The sequence below is a fragment of the Miniopterus schreibersii genome (genome assembly GCF_964146895.1).
Source record: "Miniopterus schreibersii genome assembly, chromosome: 3".
Classification (NCBI taxonomy): Eukaryota; Metazoa; Chordata; class Mammalia; order Chiroptera; family Miniopteridae; genus Miniopterus; species Miniopterus schreibersii.
The window spans coordinates 77585676-77604336 of NC_138103.1; the positions used below are offsets into that span (position 1 = coordinate 77585676).

General features: G+C 51.4%; 1 protein-coding gene across 3 annotated transcripts in view; it reads right to left on the reverse strand.

Annotated features, from left to right (window-relative positions):
• The window catches only part of LPCAT1 (lysophosphatidylcholine acyltransferase 1), a 42738-nt gene that overhangs the window by 18002 nt on the left and 6075 nt on the right, over positions 1 to 18661 (reverse strand). For all 3 annotated transcript variants that reach the window (XM_081132310.1, XM_081132308.1, XM_081132309.1), the window contains exon 2: positions 6924 to 7066. In XM_081132310.1, the coding sequence (XP_080988436.1) occupies positions 6924 to 7066 (143 nt within the window). The remainder of the gene's footprint in view (positions 1 to 6923; positions 7067 to 18661) is intronic.

The following is an 18661-nucleotide window of genomic DNA, read 5'->3' on the forward strand; positions in this document are numbered from 1 at the left end:
GCATCGCGAGTCAGTCTCAGCAGCAGGACATGCGCCAGTCCACGGGAAGGAGTCACCTTTATAAGGAGCCAGGCCTCACCTGGCCACTGGTTTACCTGCTTATCGAATTGGGTAAAATGGCTACAGAAACACAACAGCCTCAAACTGCACTGGACTGACCTCCCAAGGGGCTTGAAAACCCTGAAGAAAATTCCAGAAGATGAGGCCTGACTGGTCTGAGCAGTCGCCAGTGGCCAGAAGAGCACAGGGCCCTGAGGAGCTGTTTGGAATATTTCTGTTTTTCAGGATGATGAACAGTGACTGTGAGGCTGCACACCGAGATGTAGGGATCGAGCACGAAGCACTACTGCTCAAGCCGGTGGGATCGTGCAGGTATGCGCTTCTATTATTCGTCCAAATGCATGTTTTAAATGCATATTACTGTTCACAATAAAAACATGTACAGAAATGAAAATCAGTAATGCCCACTGATGTATAAAGAGGAAGAAAGAGGGCTGTGGGGGAAGCTGCAGTGGGAACAGGAACTGTCCTGAAGGCAGGTTTGGAGGCAGGAGGGAGAGGAGAGCTGTTAAACAGTGGGGATCAAATCCCAATCTTTCTATTAGAGACACACCCACCACCTCAGATCAAAGCTCAATAGAAATATGGGGGGGCGGAGTGGTGTTACTGATAGTTCTCCAAAGGTGTTGGTGGAATTCTATCCCCACTCAAACTGCAGGAAGGCTGCATGGATGCTGGCCTCAGAGCACAGCCCTGCCCACTACTCAACGCTGGGGCCCAGTGCCACTCACCCCAAAGTTCAGGCAATGATGACAGGCCCAAGGTGCCCTGAGCTTTTCCAAAGGAACATGAATTGGGACACAGATCTACCTACACAAGGCTGGGGACCTCCACCTTCTGCTCTACCTTCATCACACAGGTGGGCACCTTAGAATCTGAAACATGTGGGCAGGACCAGCCCCATGACAGGGAACAGACTATGAACTGAGGAGGCCCACAGTGCAGGCACGGTGTGTGTGTGTGTGTGTGTGTGTTAAACCTACACTGTCATCAGTATTGTTACAGAAAGTCAAGAGCGAGGCCATTGGAGAAGTGCAGGGAACAATAAAACACTCTTGGAAATCAACAATCTCAGTGCAGAAATAATCAATTCGTGAGAAAGTCTGGAAAATGTGGAGCAGAACGTGCAGAAAAAATGAAAGGGACAGGCTATAAGGCATGAGGAAGAGTTTCTCAGAGCCCAGTGAAGCCATAAATCTTCACGTCCTGTCAAGGTGCTGAGCAGAATGAATTTTTTAAAAAGTCTCATACTTAGAAATGTCCTTCAAGAATTTTTCAAATGACCAAGGACAAAGAAGAGTCTAAGCCCTCCCAGTAAGGAACAAGCAGGTTATTCCAGCATTGGCACTGTGGGTGGTGCAGGCAGCAGACCCACATCTTCAAAGCTCTGAGGACGTAAGATTTAGAACCTTTAATTCTATTTCCAAACTATCCATCAACTGTGCAGGGAAAACAAAGACATTTTCAGACACAAAACATGTCCAAGTTCCTTATGCACGTCCTCTTTCTAAGAAAAGAGCCTGATATTCTAGATAATCTTGGACAAAAAGCAAGAAAAAGAAAAACCCCCACAGAAACAGGCCCAGGAAATAGTAGATGGTGCCCAAGAGGGCAGCAGCCAGGAGCCAAGTGATGCCACACTAGGAAGAGATTACAGTCTCGGCAGCAGCAGGGACCATGAGACGGAGCATCCTGAGGCTACACTCAAGGCTCACTATGCTTTTTGTACAAGGCGAAACAAAAGATTGAAATTCTGTAAAACAGGAAAAAAATACAAGGGAAGTGAAGTTCAAACAGGTCATGTGCATGTAACTGAGAATCACAGGTGTCAGGAAAGAACGAACATCCACAATGACTGTGATGGGTGTGCATTCTAATCCCCCACGAGGGGGCGCTGCAGTGTGTGAACTTGTGCAAATGGACTGAGCTGTCTCCTGCCATGTAGTTGGGGGTCTGCCCTCAACAGACCAAATAATAGCTCTTTCCTTAGGGTCACGGGGCCTACAGGAGACAAAATACAAGCATACGCAGACAGCGGACACCGAGGAGTGGGACCCAGAAGGGTGGGCCACAGACTAGCTTTCTATCTCCTGCTCTCCTTTGCTACTTTACTCCCTCCATGCAATGTCCACTGAGCACCCACTCTCTGCCAGGCATAAGGACACATCAGGGAACCCAGACAGAAATCCCACCCACCTGCAGTTCATTCTGTAGGGTGGGAAATGAGTTTTGTTAAAAATTAGTGAATTGTGGAGTAAATTAGAAAGAGGTATCGCCCATGAAACAATAAAAATAAAAGGAAAGCAAAGTCAGGAGTCAGCAACAGCACAGACATGAAGGTAATGAGCTAACCTGTGCATATCTGAGTGAAACACATCAAAGGGAGAGAACCACCTGTGCAAAGGTCCTGGGGCAGCAGTAAATAACGTGCTGAAGAGGCAGGAGGCCCACGTGGCTGGAGAGAGGGAGGGAGGGAGGGAGGGAGGGAGGGAGGGAGGGAGGGAGGGAGGGAAGGAGGGAGGAGAAAGAAGACTGTGGGACGAATGGCAGATCACGAGGGCACTGCAGGCGCTGACAGGAAGACAGTATTACTCTGTAGTACCCAGACACAAAGCTCCTGCAGAGCTGAGGCAGAGGAGAGCCAAGCTCTGACTTCCATTTGTAGAGGACCCTTGACTGCTATGAGAGCAGGTGACAGGCTACTCTGGGGTTTGGGCCAGAGGCAGTGGGACCAGGTGGAGGGTCAAGTGTGTTCTAAAGGTGGAGCCACTACATTTCCTGCTGGTGAAAGGGAGGTGTGAAAGAGGGAGGGTCCCAGTAATTCCTGGGCCTGGCCTGGCCACAAACAGTATGAAGTCCCATCAACGGATGTGGAACAGGTGGGGAGATGGGAGCCCGGAAGCTCTGTTTGGGTGCACTGAATTGGAGATCACCTACAAACAGGTCAGCTCTGGGGTTGGGCTGGAAGAGAGGTCTGGGATAGAGAAAGGAGTCTAGGAGCCATTGGCCTGTGGATAGTCATGGACATCCCTGAAATAGATGAGCTCACAAGGAGGGTACAGGGGCTCACTGCAGCCAAGGTCAGGGAGAGGTAGATGCAGCCAGCAAGACAAGAAGGGGCTCACAGAGGTGAGGGAACAACTGGACACTGAGGAGACAATGTGTCCAGATGGAGGGAGCATCCTGACATAGAACCCTGGGGTTGACTGCTGGGGTGTTGGTCCCTGAACATGCAGGCATGTGAAGAGTGGGGCAAGAGCCCAATCCACCTGGGTCTTTAAGATCCATATGGTCCTGGAGACCACTGATCTGCACCTTTCAAACAGTTTTGCTACAGAAAGCAGCACCCAGACAATGGGAGAGGTGACAGCTGGCCTGGGTGTTGATGAGACCTGGGGGAGTGAAGCATTGACAACTGACAATGAACAGGAGGGGCCTGGGGCCATGTCCTGGAGCTGCAAGGAGCTTCAAGCTCAATGCTGGGCCAGGGTGGCCAGGAGCAGGGACGGTCCCTGGGCAGCAGGCCTGGAGGCAGTGCTGAGTTGCAGACATGGAGTAGGTAGGGGCTGCTGGGCTTCTCTAGGAATCCCGAATTGAGACCCTCAGGTAGGGAGGCTTCCAGGAGTGCAGAAAAGCTAAAGTAAGTTCAAGTCCAGTCTCCAGCCTCCAGTGGACACATGGCATCAGGAGTTGTCATGAAGGTGGTTTTCTCAGATCCGAGAGTGGAGTCCCTACACGGAGCACTCAGGACTGAATCATGTCCCCGAAACTCCTATGTTGATGCCCAACCCCCCACATGACTGTATTTTGAAATAAGGTTAAATGAGGTCATAGAGGGGGGCTCTGATCTGATAGGACCAGTGTCCTTATAAGAAGAGAAAGAGAGATCAGAGCTCTCTGGCCCGTGAGGACCCAGCGAGAAGGTGGCATCTGTAACCAGGAAGAGACCCTCACCAGGAGCCCAACCTCTGGCACCCTGACCTCTGACTTTCAGACTCCAGACATGAATGTCTGTTGTTTAGTCCCCAGCTGGTGGTGCTTGGTTAAGGCAACCTGAGGGGATTAAGACACCCTCTTTCTACCATGAGTTGGGAGGGTGAGCACCATGACCAGTCATCACTGTGGGCCCACCTGACCTGTCTCAGGTGTCAGCCTGCTGGTCAGGTTTTGCAAGAAGATGCTACAGTTTTTACAACACTCTGTGTTTTGAAAGTAACTTAGAGTAAGTGCCTTTTGCGAAAGCATATCCTTCCTTTCATTAAAAAAATCTAAGATTTTATTTTAAGAACTGTTGAATGACTCTAACTTACATTCAGCAAAAATGCTCCCTAATCTAACATCAGTCTACTCAGAACCGAACAGCTGCACCCAGCGTGAAAGGACCCACCTCCCTGCCGACTGCATGACAGTGCTCCCCGTTGCGCGCAAGAGAAGCGAATATGCTCTGGACACCGTCATTTCAAAACTGGCTTCCTCTTGCCTCACTGGGTCCCACCCTCGGGCTCACTGTCTGTGTTTTCCTCTGAGGAGTCCACTGTGCTGTGTCTGTTCTCTCCTGTTCTGTTGTCCCTTGAGCACCATCCCCAGCCCGGCATCAGTAAGTTCCCCTTAACAATGCTGCGTGAAGACCCTGAGGGCTGTGCAGCAAAAATTCAATGTAGGTGAAGTGTGCAGCTCGAGCACACATACACACATGTGCAAGCTCACACACTCATGCAAATGCACATGCACAAACACATCTATACACATGTGCAGACACACACACACACATGCTCATACACCCATGCAAATACACATGCCCACACTCAACTCACCTGCATATACACACACACAGAGGATGATACACAGCCTCTGTGGACCTGGATACCCTGCGTCTTCACAGTCTCTGTGAAGACACCCTGCGTCTCTCTGCATGGGGCTCTTGACATGCATGGGATGTTCACATGAGGCATCTGTGAGGCAGGGCTGTGGGAACTGTCTGCTGTGGCCCATTTATTACTCGATGAGGCAAAGTGAATTATTCATAGACAAGAAAGGCTGCCTGGAGTTAGCTTGAGGAATGGAAACCAGCCCAGAGTCATCTATTTTGAAAAGATGGAATCTGCAGCTGGGAGAGGAAGATGGAGGCAGGGGGAGCTATGCTTAAGAACAGAGCAGGAGAAACAAGAATTCACACAAAAAGTGCTGAGAAGTGTCAGTTTCCTACCATTACTAAAATTCCAAACTTTCAATCGAATCACTTGTAATTTGTCAAAAACTACAAAATCTCTGCTTTCTAGCTATGGGTTCTCAACCTCCCGAAATGGAAATTCTGATTCCTTTTTGGTCTAGATTTATTTTGCTCGACTATGCATTTGATACTAAATACATATTTTACAGTCATAACATTAAAAAAACACCACCTGCGTAAAACGTGATCTTCAAAGAGAAATGAAAAATCCGAAAAGGCGGACTGAAGAACCATAGCCAGCACGGCCCACTGTGTCCAGGGAACAGTGACACTGGGCCTAGCAGCACTGGTTCATCCATTCATTCTTTCCTTCTCTTGCTCATTCATTCAGTTACTTGCTCGCTCCTCTCACTGACTCATTCGCTTGGGAACTACTGTCCAGCACCCCCAGGCCAAGCGCCATGCTTGGTGCAGAGTGGGGAGATGGCCACAGCCTGCCTTCGGGTCTCCTAGGGAGGAAGAGAGACCGTGGTCCATTTGAAACTGAGAACGATCTAAGAACATGAAACACCTCGAGAAGGGGTGCATGAAGGCCCCGTGCGAAGGGTCCCCTGGACACCTGGAATGTCCCCAAGCCTGGCAATAGCTCAGCAGACCTTTGAACCTTTGCCCTGCAACTGCTGTGGCTGACCAGGGTGTGTGGGCATCAGGGGAGCCCATGCTCAGGACAGACGCCAGTTCCCACATCCTCCCATGAGCATCATCATACCTGTGGCTCAGACACTTTCCAGAGAAAGGGGGACTGAGCTAATCTATTCTACTTGCATTGGCTGGGTAGCAAATATGTTAGGCTTTGTGGGCCATGTGGCCCCTGCCACAGCTACTCGCTCTCATGACCGCAGCCTGGACAGTGTATAAATGAGTAGGCATGGCTGTATCCCAATAAAACTTTATTTACAAAAAACGGGTGGCAGTCAGATTTGGCCTGTAGGCCCTTTGGCCAACCTCCCATACTAAACTAATAATATTTCTATTTCTGAATAAACTATTCAAGGACCCTTATGATTGACTGAGGATGTTAAGACATAGAAGGGTTGTCAGCACTTGGGTTTTCAATAGGAATGACATATCACACTGAAAATACCAAAATCCTTACACCATACTGACATTTTCATTACTAATGGCATTTACTGTGTTACAGAAGGGCTTGAGACATTTAAATAAACAAGAAAACACAGTGATTGATTTATCTTTTTGAGGTCCATGTTGGGTCTTTAGCTGGATGTGTTTACACGTCCATCTACAGAGCACTGTGGCTTATAATGTTCAGTGTGTAAAAGCAAAGAAACATTCAGGTCTATCAAGCAAAGGGACATGACCCTGCAGAAACTAGACGAGGGGCAGCAAGCGAGACATATGTCAGCTGGCACTTGGAGGGCTGGGGGACATGGAAAATGGAGGATCTCTGTGCTTAGGACATGGGAATAGCAGCCATGTGGCTGGAAGGACCCTGTTAGAAGCTGAAGACAGTGTGACAGGGGGCTGCAGTGTCCCAGCCGGGGCAATGCAGCCCTGGCGCACACTGGCCCGGGAAGGTGAGGATAGACTAGCCCACAGTGGGTGGACAGAAGCTGTGAGGACAAAGATATGGCCCTGTGACTCCCCACATCAGAGCATCACAGACAGGACTTACTTCCGCCACAAGGCCAGGGGCTGCTCCAGGTCCCTCTCAGCGGGTCCCAGGGAAGCAATGAGCGCAAAGGGCCAGGCAAGCAGCATCATGAAGGCGGCGAGCAGCAGCCGGACGGGAAAGAGCGTCAGCGTCATGACCGCAATCTGGGGGAGACAGACCGAGGTCATTTGGAAGCACTGTCGCCAGGGAACCTCTCCTGTGGAATCTTCATGTGGAAGCTGCCCAGGAGCCAGTGCTAGACCTGCCCTGGTCAGGGTGCTGTCATCTCAGGAATGGCTGGGCAGGGTGAGCAGCAGCAACGTCCCACCCAGGGTCACAGGCGACCTGCTGCCCCATCTTCCTGCTCTGTTCTAAAGTCACCCCTGAAGAATGGTGGAGGAATGGGGTGCAGGGCTCTCTACTGGAGTCAACAGTGCTCCAGGAAGACCAGGGAATTCAGTGGCTTTCCAGACGAAGGAAGCCACAGGGTGGAAGCCCAGCAGAGAATGTGCCACCACGGGTCTAGTTGGGAGGACGCCGGGAAGGTGGGTTGGGGCTCTGTGGGCAGGGGCAGCAGGTTAGAGGACAGTGCAAACATGGGGTAGGAGCAGGAATGATGGATCCATGGGTTCAGCGGAGTGGTCGAGTCAGAGAGAGTCCGGTGGATGAATGGCTGTTACTAAAACACAAGCATTTCCAAAACGCACACAGCGACGTACACAGCGACATTCTGGCTCTGCACCGACCGATATGCAGGTGGCAGGTCAGAAATGGACCAGAAGGATAACAGAATTGAAAACATATAAAGGCTTTATGATCCATAGATGCAGTGCTTGATTATCTGCAATTATACACGCTTCAAATATGTAGGCTTGGTGTAGAGAAGACAGAAAAGACAAGGGGTCTCAAGCTCTCGGCTGCCCTGAACAGCCCCACTCTGCCTCACCTTGCTGGGTCTGTCACCCACAACTGAGCACATGCTGACTGTTCTTTTGGTCTCTGCAGATTTTTGGGTTCCTTGTCAAGACCAGCATGGCCCAACCTAATACAATGCAAGCTACGTGTGAAATTTTCAATTTTCTAGTGGCCACTTTTAAAAAAATACAAAGGTGATGAAGTGAATATAGTTTATTTAACCCAATATACCTGAAATACCACTTCACATGTAATCAATACAAACATTATGAGACAATTCACATTTTCCATGTCTTGGAAATCCAGTGTTTTATGCTTATAGAGCACCCCAATTTATACTCGTCTCGTTTTAAGTGCACAATAGCCACCTGTGGCCATGGCTGCCTGTTGGACAGTGCGGATCTGATAACCATGTTTTGCAAATGATGGCAATGTTTAATGGCCCTTCTCGCCTCCTCTTTCAGGAGCGGAGTACCAACAACCCAGTTGGAAGTTCCTGTTTCAGTCTGAGTCTGAACAGGAGCAGCAGTACCAGGTCTGCTGTCTACTAAGTGTGGGGGGCGGGGCTCTAGGCTGTTAGCGAATGTCTTTTACTGGCGAGAACATGCCTTCCCATTCCTGGCTTTCTGAGAACTTTGTTTTGCTTTAAATTGTGACTGGGTGCTGGACTTTGTCACAGGTCTGCCCTGAGTCCAGTGTGGAATCCTGTGCCTGTCCTCACTCACCCTTAGTGATGTGTTCACAGTCTGTCTCACATGAAAACCTTGGCTACCGTGCTGGGAAGTGAAATGGTTTTCTTTTTTTAAGGAATCGATGGGTCTGTCTGTGAACATGCCTCTGAGACTGAGTCATCACGTCTGAAACTGAGCCATCACAGGATCCTGACCCCCAGGTGTCCTCCCATGTTACTTCCTCTGGGTGGATCCTATGGGAATGTTAAGATTCCAGTCAGCTGACTCTTTAGAGAAATGTCGCCAAAGACTTCTGACTGCTGTTTCAATGTTTCTAAGGCTATTGTTTATTAGGATTTCTCTTTTCTTGATTTCATTTCAGTGCTTTGGTCAATGAGGAAATCTCTGGAAGTCCTCAGACCTTCCTCCCCCACCAAACTTCCAGGCATGAATGATTTCACAATAACTGAGTGAAGCTGCCATAACACTCGTTGTGTCTTTAGATCATTCCTGATCCACAATCTCACTGTTAATGTTATCTGTGCTTTCTAAAACTCTTCACTCGATATTGACAGATATTCTCCTACTTTATTAATCTGCTTATGGAACCAGCTTGATGTAGTCCTGGCCTGTATTGTGTCCTGTTCAGTCACACTGATTCTGGCTCTTACCAGAGTCTCTTCTACTCCACATCTGCACTAACCATCTATTTCACATCTTGCAGTCAAAGCCAGCATTCTTTTTCAGAAATATCTTATTTCCCAATATTCACATTGACAACACACCACTTTCTCTTAAGTACCTCTTTAATTTAATCCCACAACTTTGTAGCCTTTCCTTTATTTTTAACACTTAGTTTAAAATATTATGTCCTTTTATAATTTTATAATTCTGTTGCAGAGGGAAAAGAGATGGCAGTCTGTAGGTGACACTTCCCTCCTGTTCCTCAGATGTGACTCCCACGTGCACCCTTCTTGCCACCCCGTGGGCCACCCTCACTGGGGAGCACCAGCTGGGAGCTCAGCATACTGGCTCTGCTGTTAAAATCGAGAGCTTCTCAATTTGCAGAGAAACCAAGTTACTGGAGAGTTTACTATTTGTTCCCATAAACCGTCATTTGTCTGGTATCTGAGCTGCAGACAAAGTGAGCAGGCACAGTAATTGAAAATCTCAAGAAGTCTACATACTCAGATGATGCGGCTTTTATACCACACCCTGCTCTGCAAGCATTTTCTGTTTCCAGGATGGTTTCTACTATAAATCATGGTCCAAAACACCATATTGCTTGGGGTTCCGGAAAGAGCACAGAGTTTCCACCCCACCCCATGCATCTGAGACTTGTGGACTGGGATGGAGGCAGCACCCCATTCTGTCTGGACCAACAGGGAGAAGCTGGTGAGACGTGGTCAAGGGACCCGAGCCTGCCCAGCACCTGACTCAGGGCCAGACTGCTGCTGGCCAAGTTATTTGGTTAATTAGCAACACATGTTCCTGTAGCCTGGCCAGCAGCCATGAGGTTCACCTGGCCATTCCACATGGGACACAAGATGTGAACCTCAGGTAATGCACTAGTGCTCCTGCTCCCATGTGCATCAGGAAGGACACAGTCCTGGTTTCTGAGTTTTGCAGCAAGCAAGGAAAGGACAGGCTCTGACCCTCAGCACACAGACAAGTCTCCAATGAGATGAGGTGTGGGAGGGTAGGGACATAACGCAGGCCCCCAATGAAGCACCTGGCTCTGCGTGGACAATGGAGAGGAAGCAGTTCTATTGGTGTGTATATATACATGTGTAGATGTGTGTGTGTGTACATATATACACACACACTAAATATATTCATAGTGTTGTGTAAACTGCACCCCCACAGGGTGTAGGGGTTCCTGGCATCCCAGCCCAAGAGCACATGTACTCTCCGGTGCTCCACCGGGTCCCCAGGTCTCTGCCTTCACCTCGCACAAGCACATGGCTTGTGTGTTCTCTGTCAGGCTCAGCCTTGCCTCCAAGGACACAGAAACCATCCCCAGGAAGGGCAGGGTTTGAAAGGTCTGCTGCAGCTTCCAGAATCTTCTGTGGGCTCTGGCCACTTGTCCTGAGTAGGCTGCCCCCTGGTTGGACCCTCCTGTCCTCCTGCACCTTCTGGCCCACCTCACAGGCTCTATCACCTGTGTCCATCCCAGGACCAGCCACCGGCATTTCTGCATCCTCACTATCCCCCAGACCCTGGTACAAACTGGCCAAGGACTTCAGCCTGTCCAGGCTGACTTGGTACTTCAGAGCCACAGAGAAGACGGCCGGAGTACCTACGACAGCCATGTGGATGTACACAACTCTGGTTGTGACAGGTGTCATGGCAAAGACGTCCCTAGAAACACACAGAACAAGAAACATCTGATGAAAATGGAACCCCTGTGATGTTCCAGGCAGTTTTGGCTGAATACTCGGAGGGCACTGTCATTAGTGACCAGGCTGGACATGCCGATTTCTCCCGAGGCGGCTGTGCTGCCTTCCTTGGCCAGCCCAGAGGGTGAGCCCATGGCTTGGCAGAGTCCTAGTACTTTGTTCCCCATCAGTAAGATGCAGGGAGGTGAAATGATCCCCCCAGGAGAGAGGATAGGTGTTCACACCCCAAATAAGACCCAGCTCTGTGCTGGACACCGATATAGACACCTCAGCCTGGGGAAGGTCCTCCAGGACCAATTCCCACTGAAGCCCCTCTCACAGGAGCCATTCTCCACAAGAAGGTGCGGTGGCACCTGGCACATGACACCTGTGCAGGCAGCAGTTGGGTATGACTGGGACAGAGCCCTGGAGAGGGAGGGCCTTGCTCCCAGGTGACGACTGGCTGTTGCTCCAGGAATGGGGGGGCAGTCCCAAAAGAGGCAGGAGCAGCGGTATGTTGGGGAGAATGCTGTGGATGGGGAAGGAAAAGGCAAAGGCTGGTGGTGCTAGGATCTGCAGCCCTCCATCATTAACAGGAGTCCCAGTCAGCCTCACACGTGCAGGTGACTTCACCCTTCTCGTGAGCTAAATGAGGGTTTGCAACACAATCCTATGAGGCACTACACTTAGAGCCCTGACTGAGTTACTTAACTACTGGAAACTGGGGTATAATGCGAATAACACTCACGTACATGCACATCTGCACGTCAAGGAAAGAGGCTTCAGTAGAGACCAGGCCTGCCCATACCTGGACCTCAGATACCCAACCTCCAGGACTGGGAGAAATAAATTCTGTCCTTTAAGCTGCCATCTGCAGTACTTTGTTAGGACAGTCCAAGCTAATACATTTGGAATATGACTGAAATTTCCCATGACAAGAAGTATGAAGTGACAATTCTCATTTTAGATGTAAAACACTCACCTATTCTCAGTGAGCTCACCTGACCCAGTAGTCTGGATCTCTAACTGAGTACCTGTGGCTACAATGCCTGGCTCAGATTCACCTAGCAATGCCTCCAAGGCCACCGAGGCCACTGGCATCACCTTGGTGCACGTTGGTCCAAGGGCCTCATTTTTCACAAGTGACATGGAACCACTGATATGCCCATTAAGAGATGGGGATCTCTAGAGCTCATGGGTCCCTTTTGTCTCCAACCACACTGTCCCAGTGCCAGGCTGAGTCGCTGCAGTGAAACACGCCCTTGCCAAGAGTGGACAGGCCAGCCAGGGCTCTGCAATGCCGTGCGCCCTCCAAGCAGGCATACTGGAGTGAAACCATGCTGAGGGACCCCAGCCAACAGTGCAAGATTCTAACAAACCTGCAGCCAGGAAAGCACGAGGGGAGGAGGTGTGACTGCTCTAAGGGGAGAGGGTGCTGGCAGCTCCAAAAACACAGTGGGCTGCGTCACAACAGACAGAGGACATTTCAGATGTGCGTGCCAATGGCGCCCATCACCCCAGCATGGTGGTGGCAGATTACAGGAAAACGCTCCCGAAGGTACATGCCCACACCAGTGTGTTTCACTGTGGAAAAAGTAATTATCACCATCCAAAGGACTGTGACAATGCACTCACAACACACTAAAAGCTTCACCCCCAACATGATTAAAGAAAATAAGCACCTCCACACAAACAGTGCCTGCTGGCCACAGAAACTGTGAGTGGCAGCCACATCCCACAGCTTATCTCTTTCCTCAAAGTTTCTGAAAATCATGTTAATAGAAATAGAGAGAGACTTTGGGCTCACACATGGTGAGGGCTCAATCTACCCTCAGTCACCGCAAGCTATTCTTGGAGGTCAGTGGGTAAGAAGGGTAAACGTGCAAACAAATGTGGGCCATCAGAGGCGTCAGCCCCCAGATTTTCTGTGGCCACAGCTCCATACCACTGCCTCCTGCCATTTATGGGAACAACCACAGCTCAGGGTGGGTCTCCCACAAGCTGTGAGGGTGACACTGCAGCCTGGGTGCTACAGGTGAGAACTTAGGTAGGGTATGTGTATGTGCACCTGCCAGCTGGCAGCCCAAACCTGGCTCCCCAGGAACTGCTCACAAGGGTGTGGGGGCTCGGAGAGGCTGTCGATCCCAGCATTGCTGGCAGTAGAGCTGGCTGCCACCAGGGGACAGGTGAGCTGAAGATCACCAGTGTGACAGTCAGACACAGGGGCCAGCTAGAGGGAGGAGCCATGAATTGCAAGGCACTGAGGTCAGGTCCAGAGGTGGCAATTAGCTTCTTCTGTCTTAGTAAGAAACCAAACAGGACTTATATCTATGCAACTTAGATATAAGTTGCATTTGAACAAAGCACTTTTCAAAGATGGTAGGCCTAGGTGAGCACCCAGGAAGTGGATAAATCACTAATGGGTGTGGGACCTGGGGGTGGGGGAGCCTGGATTAATGGGGTTGCTACAACAAACACAAGGATGGGACCCCAGGGCACCGAGGTGCTGGGGCTGACCTGCTGTGCCACCCAGGGAAAGTGCCAGAGGCCAGGGCCCTACCCTGCTCCCAGCCCACAGGGTCCCCACATGCAGGCAGGAACTAAAGGGAATTGCTCACCAGTCAAGGGACACCTCTCAGAACAAAGGTCCTGTGAGGCCACATAGAAGCAGTTCAGGAACAATACAAGAAACAAAGCAACAACCCCAATCAGTTAACCACCCCACCCCCAAAAAACGGTGGCCTGTGCACCAAGGGCAGGGCATGGCTGAGTGAGATGCAGATAGGCAGGGTGGCTGCTGCAAGGGGAGGCAGGGACAATCCTGCCAGGGAATGCAGGGTGTGGTCCATGTTCTGGAGAGAAGATACCCACAGTGGATGGGCTTGGACAGGGGGGCAGGCAGCTTCCCAAGGTTGGTCAGCTGGTCAGAGCAAAAGCCAAGGTTCAAGGAATAGCTGAGATAAAAAGGAGGTGCCCTGAGGGGAAAGCCCCAGGCCCAGGACCCAGGCCCTCTTCCATGCACCTCACACCCTTGGACACTGTCCTGACACAGGGACAATGCCTCTGATGTTGACAACCCAGCCGGGTTTGCCGCCCAAGGCTCCAGACATGTATTGCCAACAGCATAACTGAACCCACAGCCATGCACAACCACCACCCAAACTGAGTCCCACTGGCCTGCTCCTCTCCGGCCTTCCCCGCGGAGAGGGGGACTCGTTCCTCAGGTCTAGTTTGGTCAGCAGACACACACTTCACAGTCGTATTTGCCACCTCTCTTTCTTACCAATTCCTACTGGCTCCACCTCCAAAACAAATCCAGAATCTGAGACCCCCTCTCCTCCAAGGTGCAACATGGCAGCTCCCACCCTGACTGTCCACACACGGCCAGACCCCGTCCCTTAGTGCTCAGAGCTCTGTATGGCTGCCGAGTCACCCTCTCACCTCAGGTCCTCCTGCATGACCTCTGCTAGACACAATGGCCTCCCTCCATTCTCCCATCACACCAGGCACCCCAGCACCCTCTGCAGTGTGGGCCCTTCCCCAAATCGCTGCAGGGCTGGCCCTGGAACCCTCATTCATATACCCAGCCCCTGAGTCTACAGGACAGTCCATTCTGGACCCCCAGAGAGGCAAGAAGGGATTGAGCCAGCCAGGTGCACCAATCCTTCCCCCAAACTGGGAGGGGCATTCCTGGGACAGGGGCTATGAGGGCAGATCAGCTGGAGTCTGGGGGTGGGGGGACAAGGGCTCATCCACTGAAGAAAGCGCACACTAGGGTTCAGAAGCTGTTGGAGCAACGGTTCCTAGGGCTGGGTCCTGTGCACTCCTCCAGCACCCTGGGAAGCTGGTCTTGGCCACCTCCAAGCTCGTGCCATGAGGAACTTGGAGATGCAATGCATATATTCTACAGAAAGATCTCCGGGGCAATGTGAGATACACAGGAAAACCTTACCCAGGGAATTAATCTTGTTTTTTACTGTTACTTATTTAAAAAAATAAAGCAAGCTGTTTTTGAGAATCCTGGTTTAGAAAAGACAGAATATTCTAAAACTGGGAAGCTGACACCTGATGCCTGGGCAGTTTATGGTCCCCACACCTCAGCCTGTCCAGGCAGGAAGCAGACCGCAGAGCCACAAAGAAACAGTCAAATCTACTGGGGCCACTTTCTCCTGATGCAGTGTGAGAAAAGAGAGATGTCTCATTTTACTTTTCTTTTTAAAGAAAAAACAACTTAGGAAAAGCATAGTAACCCTCACAGGAGTCCCACTAGCTGGCACAATCAAGCACTTTCCTTAGAAAACTCCACTGGCCACCGAAGCCTGGAGCTGAGCCTGGAAAGAGCTTCAGAGGTTCGGCCCTGGACCTGACGTGGCACAGATGCTAACTAGGCAAACTGCCCACGCAAAGTTCTCCCGTCACCACAACACCCTTGTCAGATATAAAGCACTGCTGGTCCTAACCCTACTCTTACCCAGTAGGGAATAAACAGTAGTTTTCACATGATCCTAATAGTTAGGATACTTGAAAGCAAAAGCAAAACAAGACGCCAATGTTCTGAACAGTCGGGGTTGGTTTTATCTTGTCACACACACGACTGCTCTTATGAAAAAGCTTTCTCTTTACGAAAGACAAGCATGAAGGTGGCTAGGGAGTCAAGGTGTCAACAAGGGGGGGATAACTATTGGGGGGCCAGAGAGTGCAGGTCATGTCAGAGAGGACAACACATTGTGTGTATTGGGTACCTGGGCTTGTGTGGCTTGCCCAAATTCACATGGATGCATTTGCCTTTTTCTCACAAGTGTTAATGTTGACTGTCTTCCTGACCCTAGGTGTCAGCTGTATCCCACTGAGGCTCCCTGCCCACCTGTGTGAACGCTGGGATAACCTGCGCCTGCACTCGGGAAACTCCTTCCAGCGCCCAAGCTCACTGCTACATATATGCTATTTCTTCTTAGCTGTCCCACTCAAATCTAAAATTAAATGTAGCTTTTCTAAAACAGCTATTTTTGTCCTTCAAACTCTCAGCCAACCCCAACATCCCCATCACCACTATTCAAGGGCTCTCGACTCAAACCTTAGCACTCACTGCCCAACGTGGAGGTTTCTGCAAAATAAGTGCCTTTCAGTAATTCCCTGAGTTGACAACACTGTCCCGCAGTCTGGCACAAAGCAATCTTCCTGGATGACCACACTGACCATTCTCAACTCACCGCAGCTGATGGTGGGCCTTCTGAGGCAATAGACATCCACGCAGTCCTTCATGAGTCAGCATCTCTGGGTCTAAGGGAACGCTCAACATGACACCCTACAAACCGGAACCGCCCCCAAGGAAGCCCACCACCACCAGACAGTCCTTGCCTGCCTGCCCTTTAGCCAGCACCTGAGGGGTCCAGCCAGAGGCCTGAGCCTTTGTGCTGGCTGACCCTACCCGGCTCAGGTCCAGGGTGTGCAGGCCCCTGCCCCCAGGGCCTAGGGGACAGCCTGAGGCAATGGGGTCCACAGTCCAGCTGGTGAAGGAAGCATGAAATAAACCCCGCAGTCAACACAGTGGGCATCACGGGGCCTCCAGGTGAAGGGAGAAGGTATCACAGCACTAGGGAACCCCGAGGCAGCCAGGCAGAGCTTTCAGGCCTCATTCAAGAGCTTTTAGGCCCAAGGACACACATCAGCAAAAACGCCTTCACATGAGGGTAGGGAAGTGGACCTTGGGGACATCAGCAGCCACCTGCCACAGACTCAGGTCTCCAGGGAAAGCTACCACCCATGGGTCAGAGACTAGGGAGAGAGGAGGAACAACACACATGAGCAGAAGATGGGTGTTCGGGTGAGATGGGCACACCGGGTATGGGCATGGGGGTTGCGTATCTTTTCTCCAGGGGAGCTGAGAAAGATCTCTATAATGACCTGTGGGATTCAAGCAAAGACTGAGGAAGTGCAGGGGGAGCATGGGAGGGCTCCCACAGGGGAAGGTTAGTGCAAAGGCTCTGGGGCTGCAGGGCTGGGCCTGTGGGAGGGATAGTGGGGCCAGGGGGCCAGCCAGGCAGGTAGGGCAGCCAGCCACATGGGGCACGATGCTCCACCTGCCTCAGAATGATAGCATCCTCAGGGGTCCCTCCTGCATGCCCTTCCTTGTCTTCACTCCTCCTTCTCCTCCTCAGTTTCTACAAAATCTCATCACTCTGGGTTTTCAGGGCCCCTTGGCTGGAGCCGAGTCTGTCTCTGTGGCCCTGGGATTTTGGATGTGAAATTCCACAGTAAACCAAAAGGCAGGTGGGGGGCCTGCAGAGGGGGGGCGCAGGAACTGCTGGAAAGTGTAAGCTTCCTGGACTGGATCTTCCATTCTGGGACAGGGCTCAGCTCCAGAGGCAGGAGCTGGCTCCACATCCCTACTTAGCGGCTACAGGAACTCAGCAACGCCTGACCTACTCCCAAGGCACCTCACCTGTGGGCAGGACGCCCGGTAATTACATGCCCACAGAACGTGGAGCTCCACTTGCAGAAATGGACTCAGGAGGCTGTGAGTCCCACAGAGGAGTGTAGAAGCCCAGGACAAGAGAGGCTAGATGGGAAGCCCAGGGTGATGGGGCAGGGCGCCCCACACAGCAGCCAGGTGAGGGGCAAGGGTGCAAGGGCCAATCTAGGAGATGCTGGCTTATCCTTGAGAATGTCCGTATGAGAGGGTGAAAAGCTCGGGAGGAAGTGGAGGGTAGTGGGGAGGAGAGGGCACAGGCCAGGCACAGAGAAGAGCCCATCCTGGTCCACTGGAAAGTGATATCCAGAAATGAGACAGGTTCTGAATACCAGTGGCCCCAATGTGGCACCGCGAGGGGCCAGCAGAACTAGAGTGCTGCTGTAAGCACCAGGGGCAGACAGGCCTGCTTATCCGGCAGGTGGGTCACTACAGGCCCCTGGCTGTATCCCGAGACAGAGCAGGTCCCTGCCCCCAGAGGGGCGTCAGGTGAGAAAATGAGGCAAAGGCCCCAGTCCCTGTCCCTAGGTGCTCAGGCCCCACATTCTAACTATCTTAAGTCTGGTGGTTCCTCCCACAGACGGCAGGGTCAGGGTTCGGGGGCAGCTTTCATGTGTCATGTGCCAGGGATGCACCTGGCTCACGGGGACAGGGAGCAGGGGCAGGAAAGGTGGAGGGGGTGCAGGCCACAACACACCAGAGGAAGGGACACGGATGCTGTGAGAGCCCAGCAGTAAAGGTCCACCCACACAGCAGGCCTGAGGGACCACACTGTACCCCAGCTCAGCTCAGCTCAGCTCTGAGTTGAAGCCCAAGGAGATCCCTTATCTTCAGGGGCCTTATTTCATGGTCTGAATAAAAGAATCTTGAAATTCAAGAATCTTGAAATCCAGCATTTCCAGCTGCTTCCGTTTGTTTAGCAAATACCTGCCCAGACAGCAAGGCCTGGGTCACAGCCTGTCCTAAATCTCCCATTATGGAGGCCCCTCCCCAGAAGTCCTGGGCTGCCCTGGGCTCCCAGCAGTGGGGAGAATGCTTCCAACTGAAGGCAGCCCCAACCTGGGCACCTACTACTATACCCCACCCTCAAATACAGAGAGTACCCCAGAATATCAGGGCTCTGCTCCCCAGCTTGAAGGAGCCTCTGGCCCACAAGTAACATTGGTTGGGTGAGGTTGGGCCCGGCACTGGGTCCTTGGTGCCAGTCAGCAGAGCAGGAGTAGAGAGGAGCTCAGGAGCTATGTCCCCTGGCCAGAGCACAGTGGGGAAGGATAGAGGTGACTGGTCTGACTGTTCCTTAGATGGAAGACACAGGTTCAGCTAGGA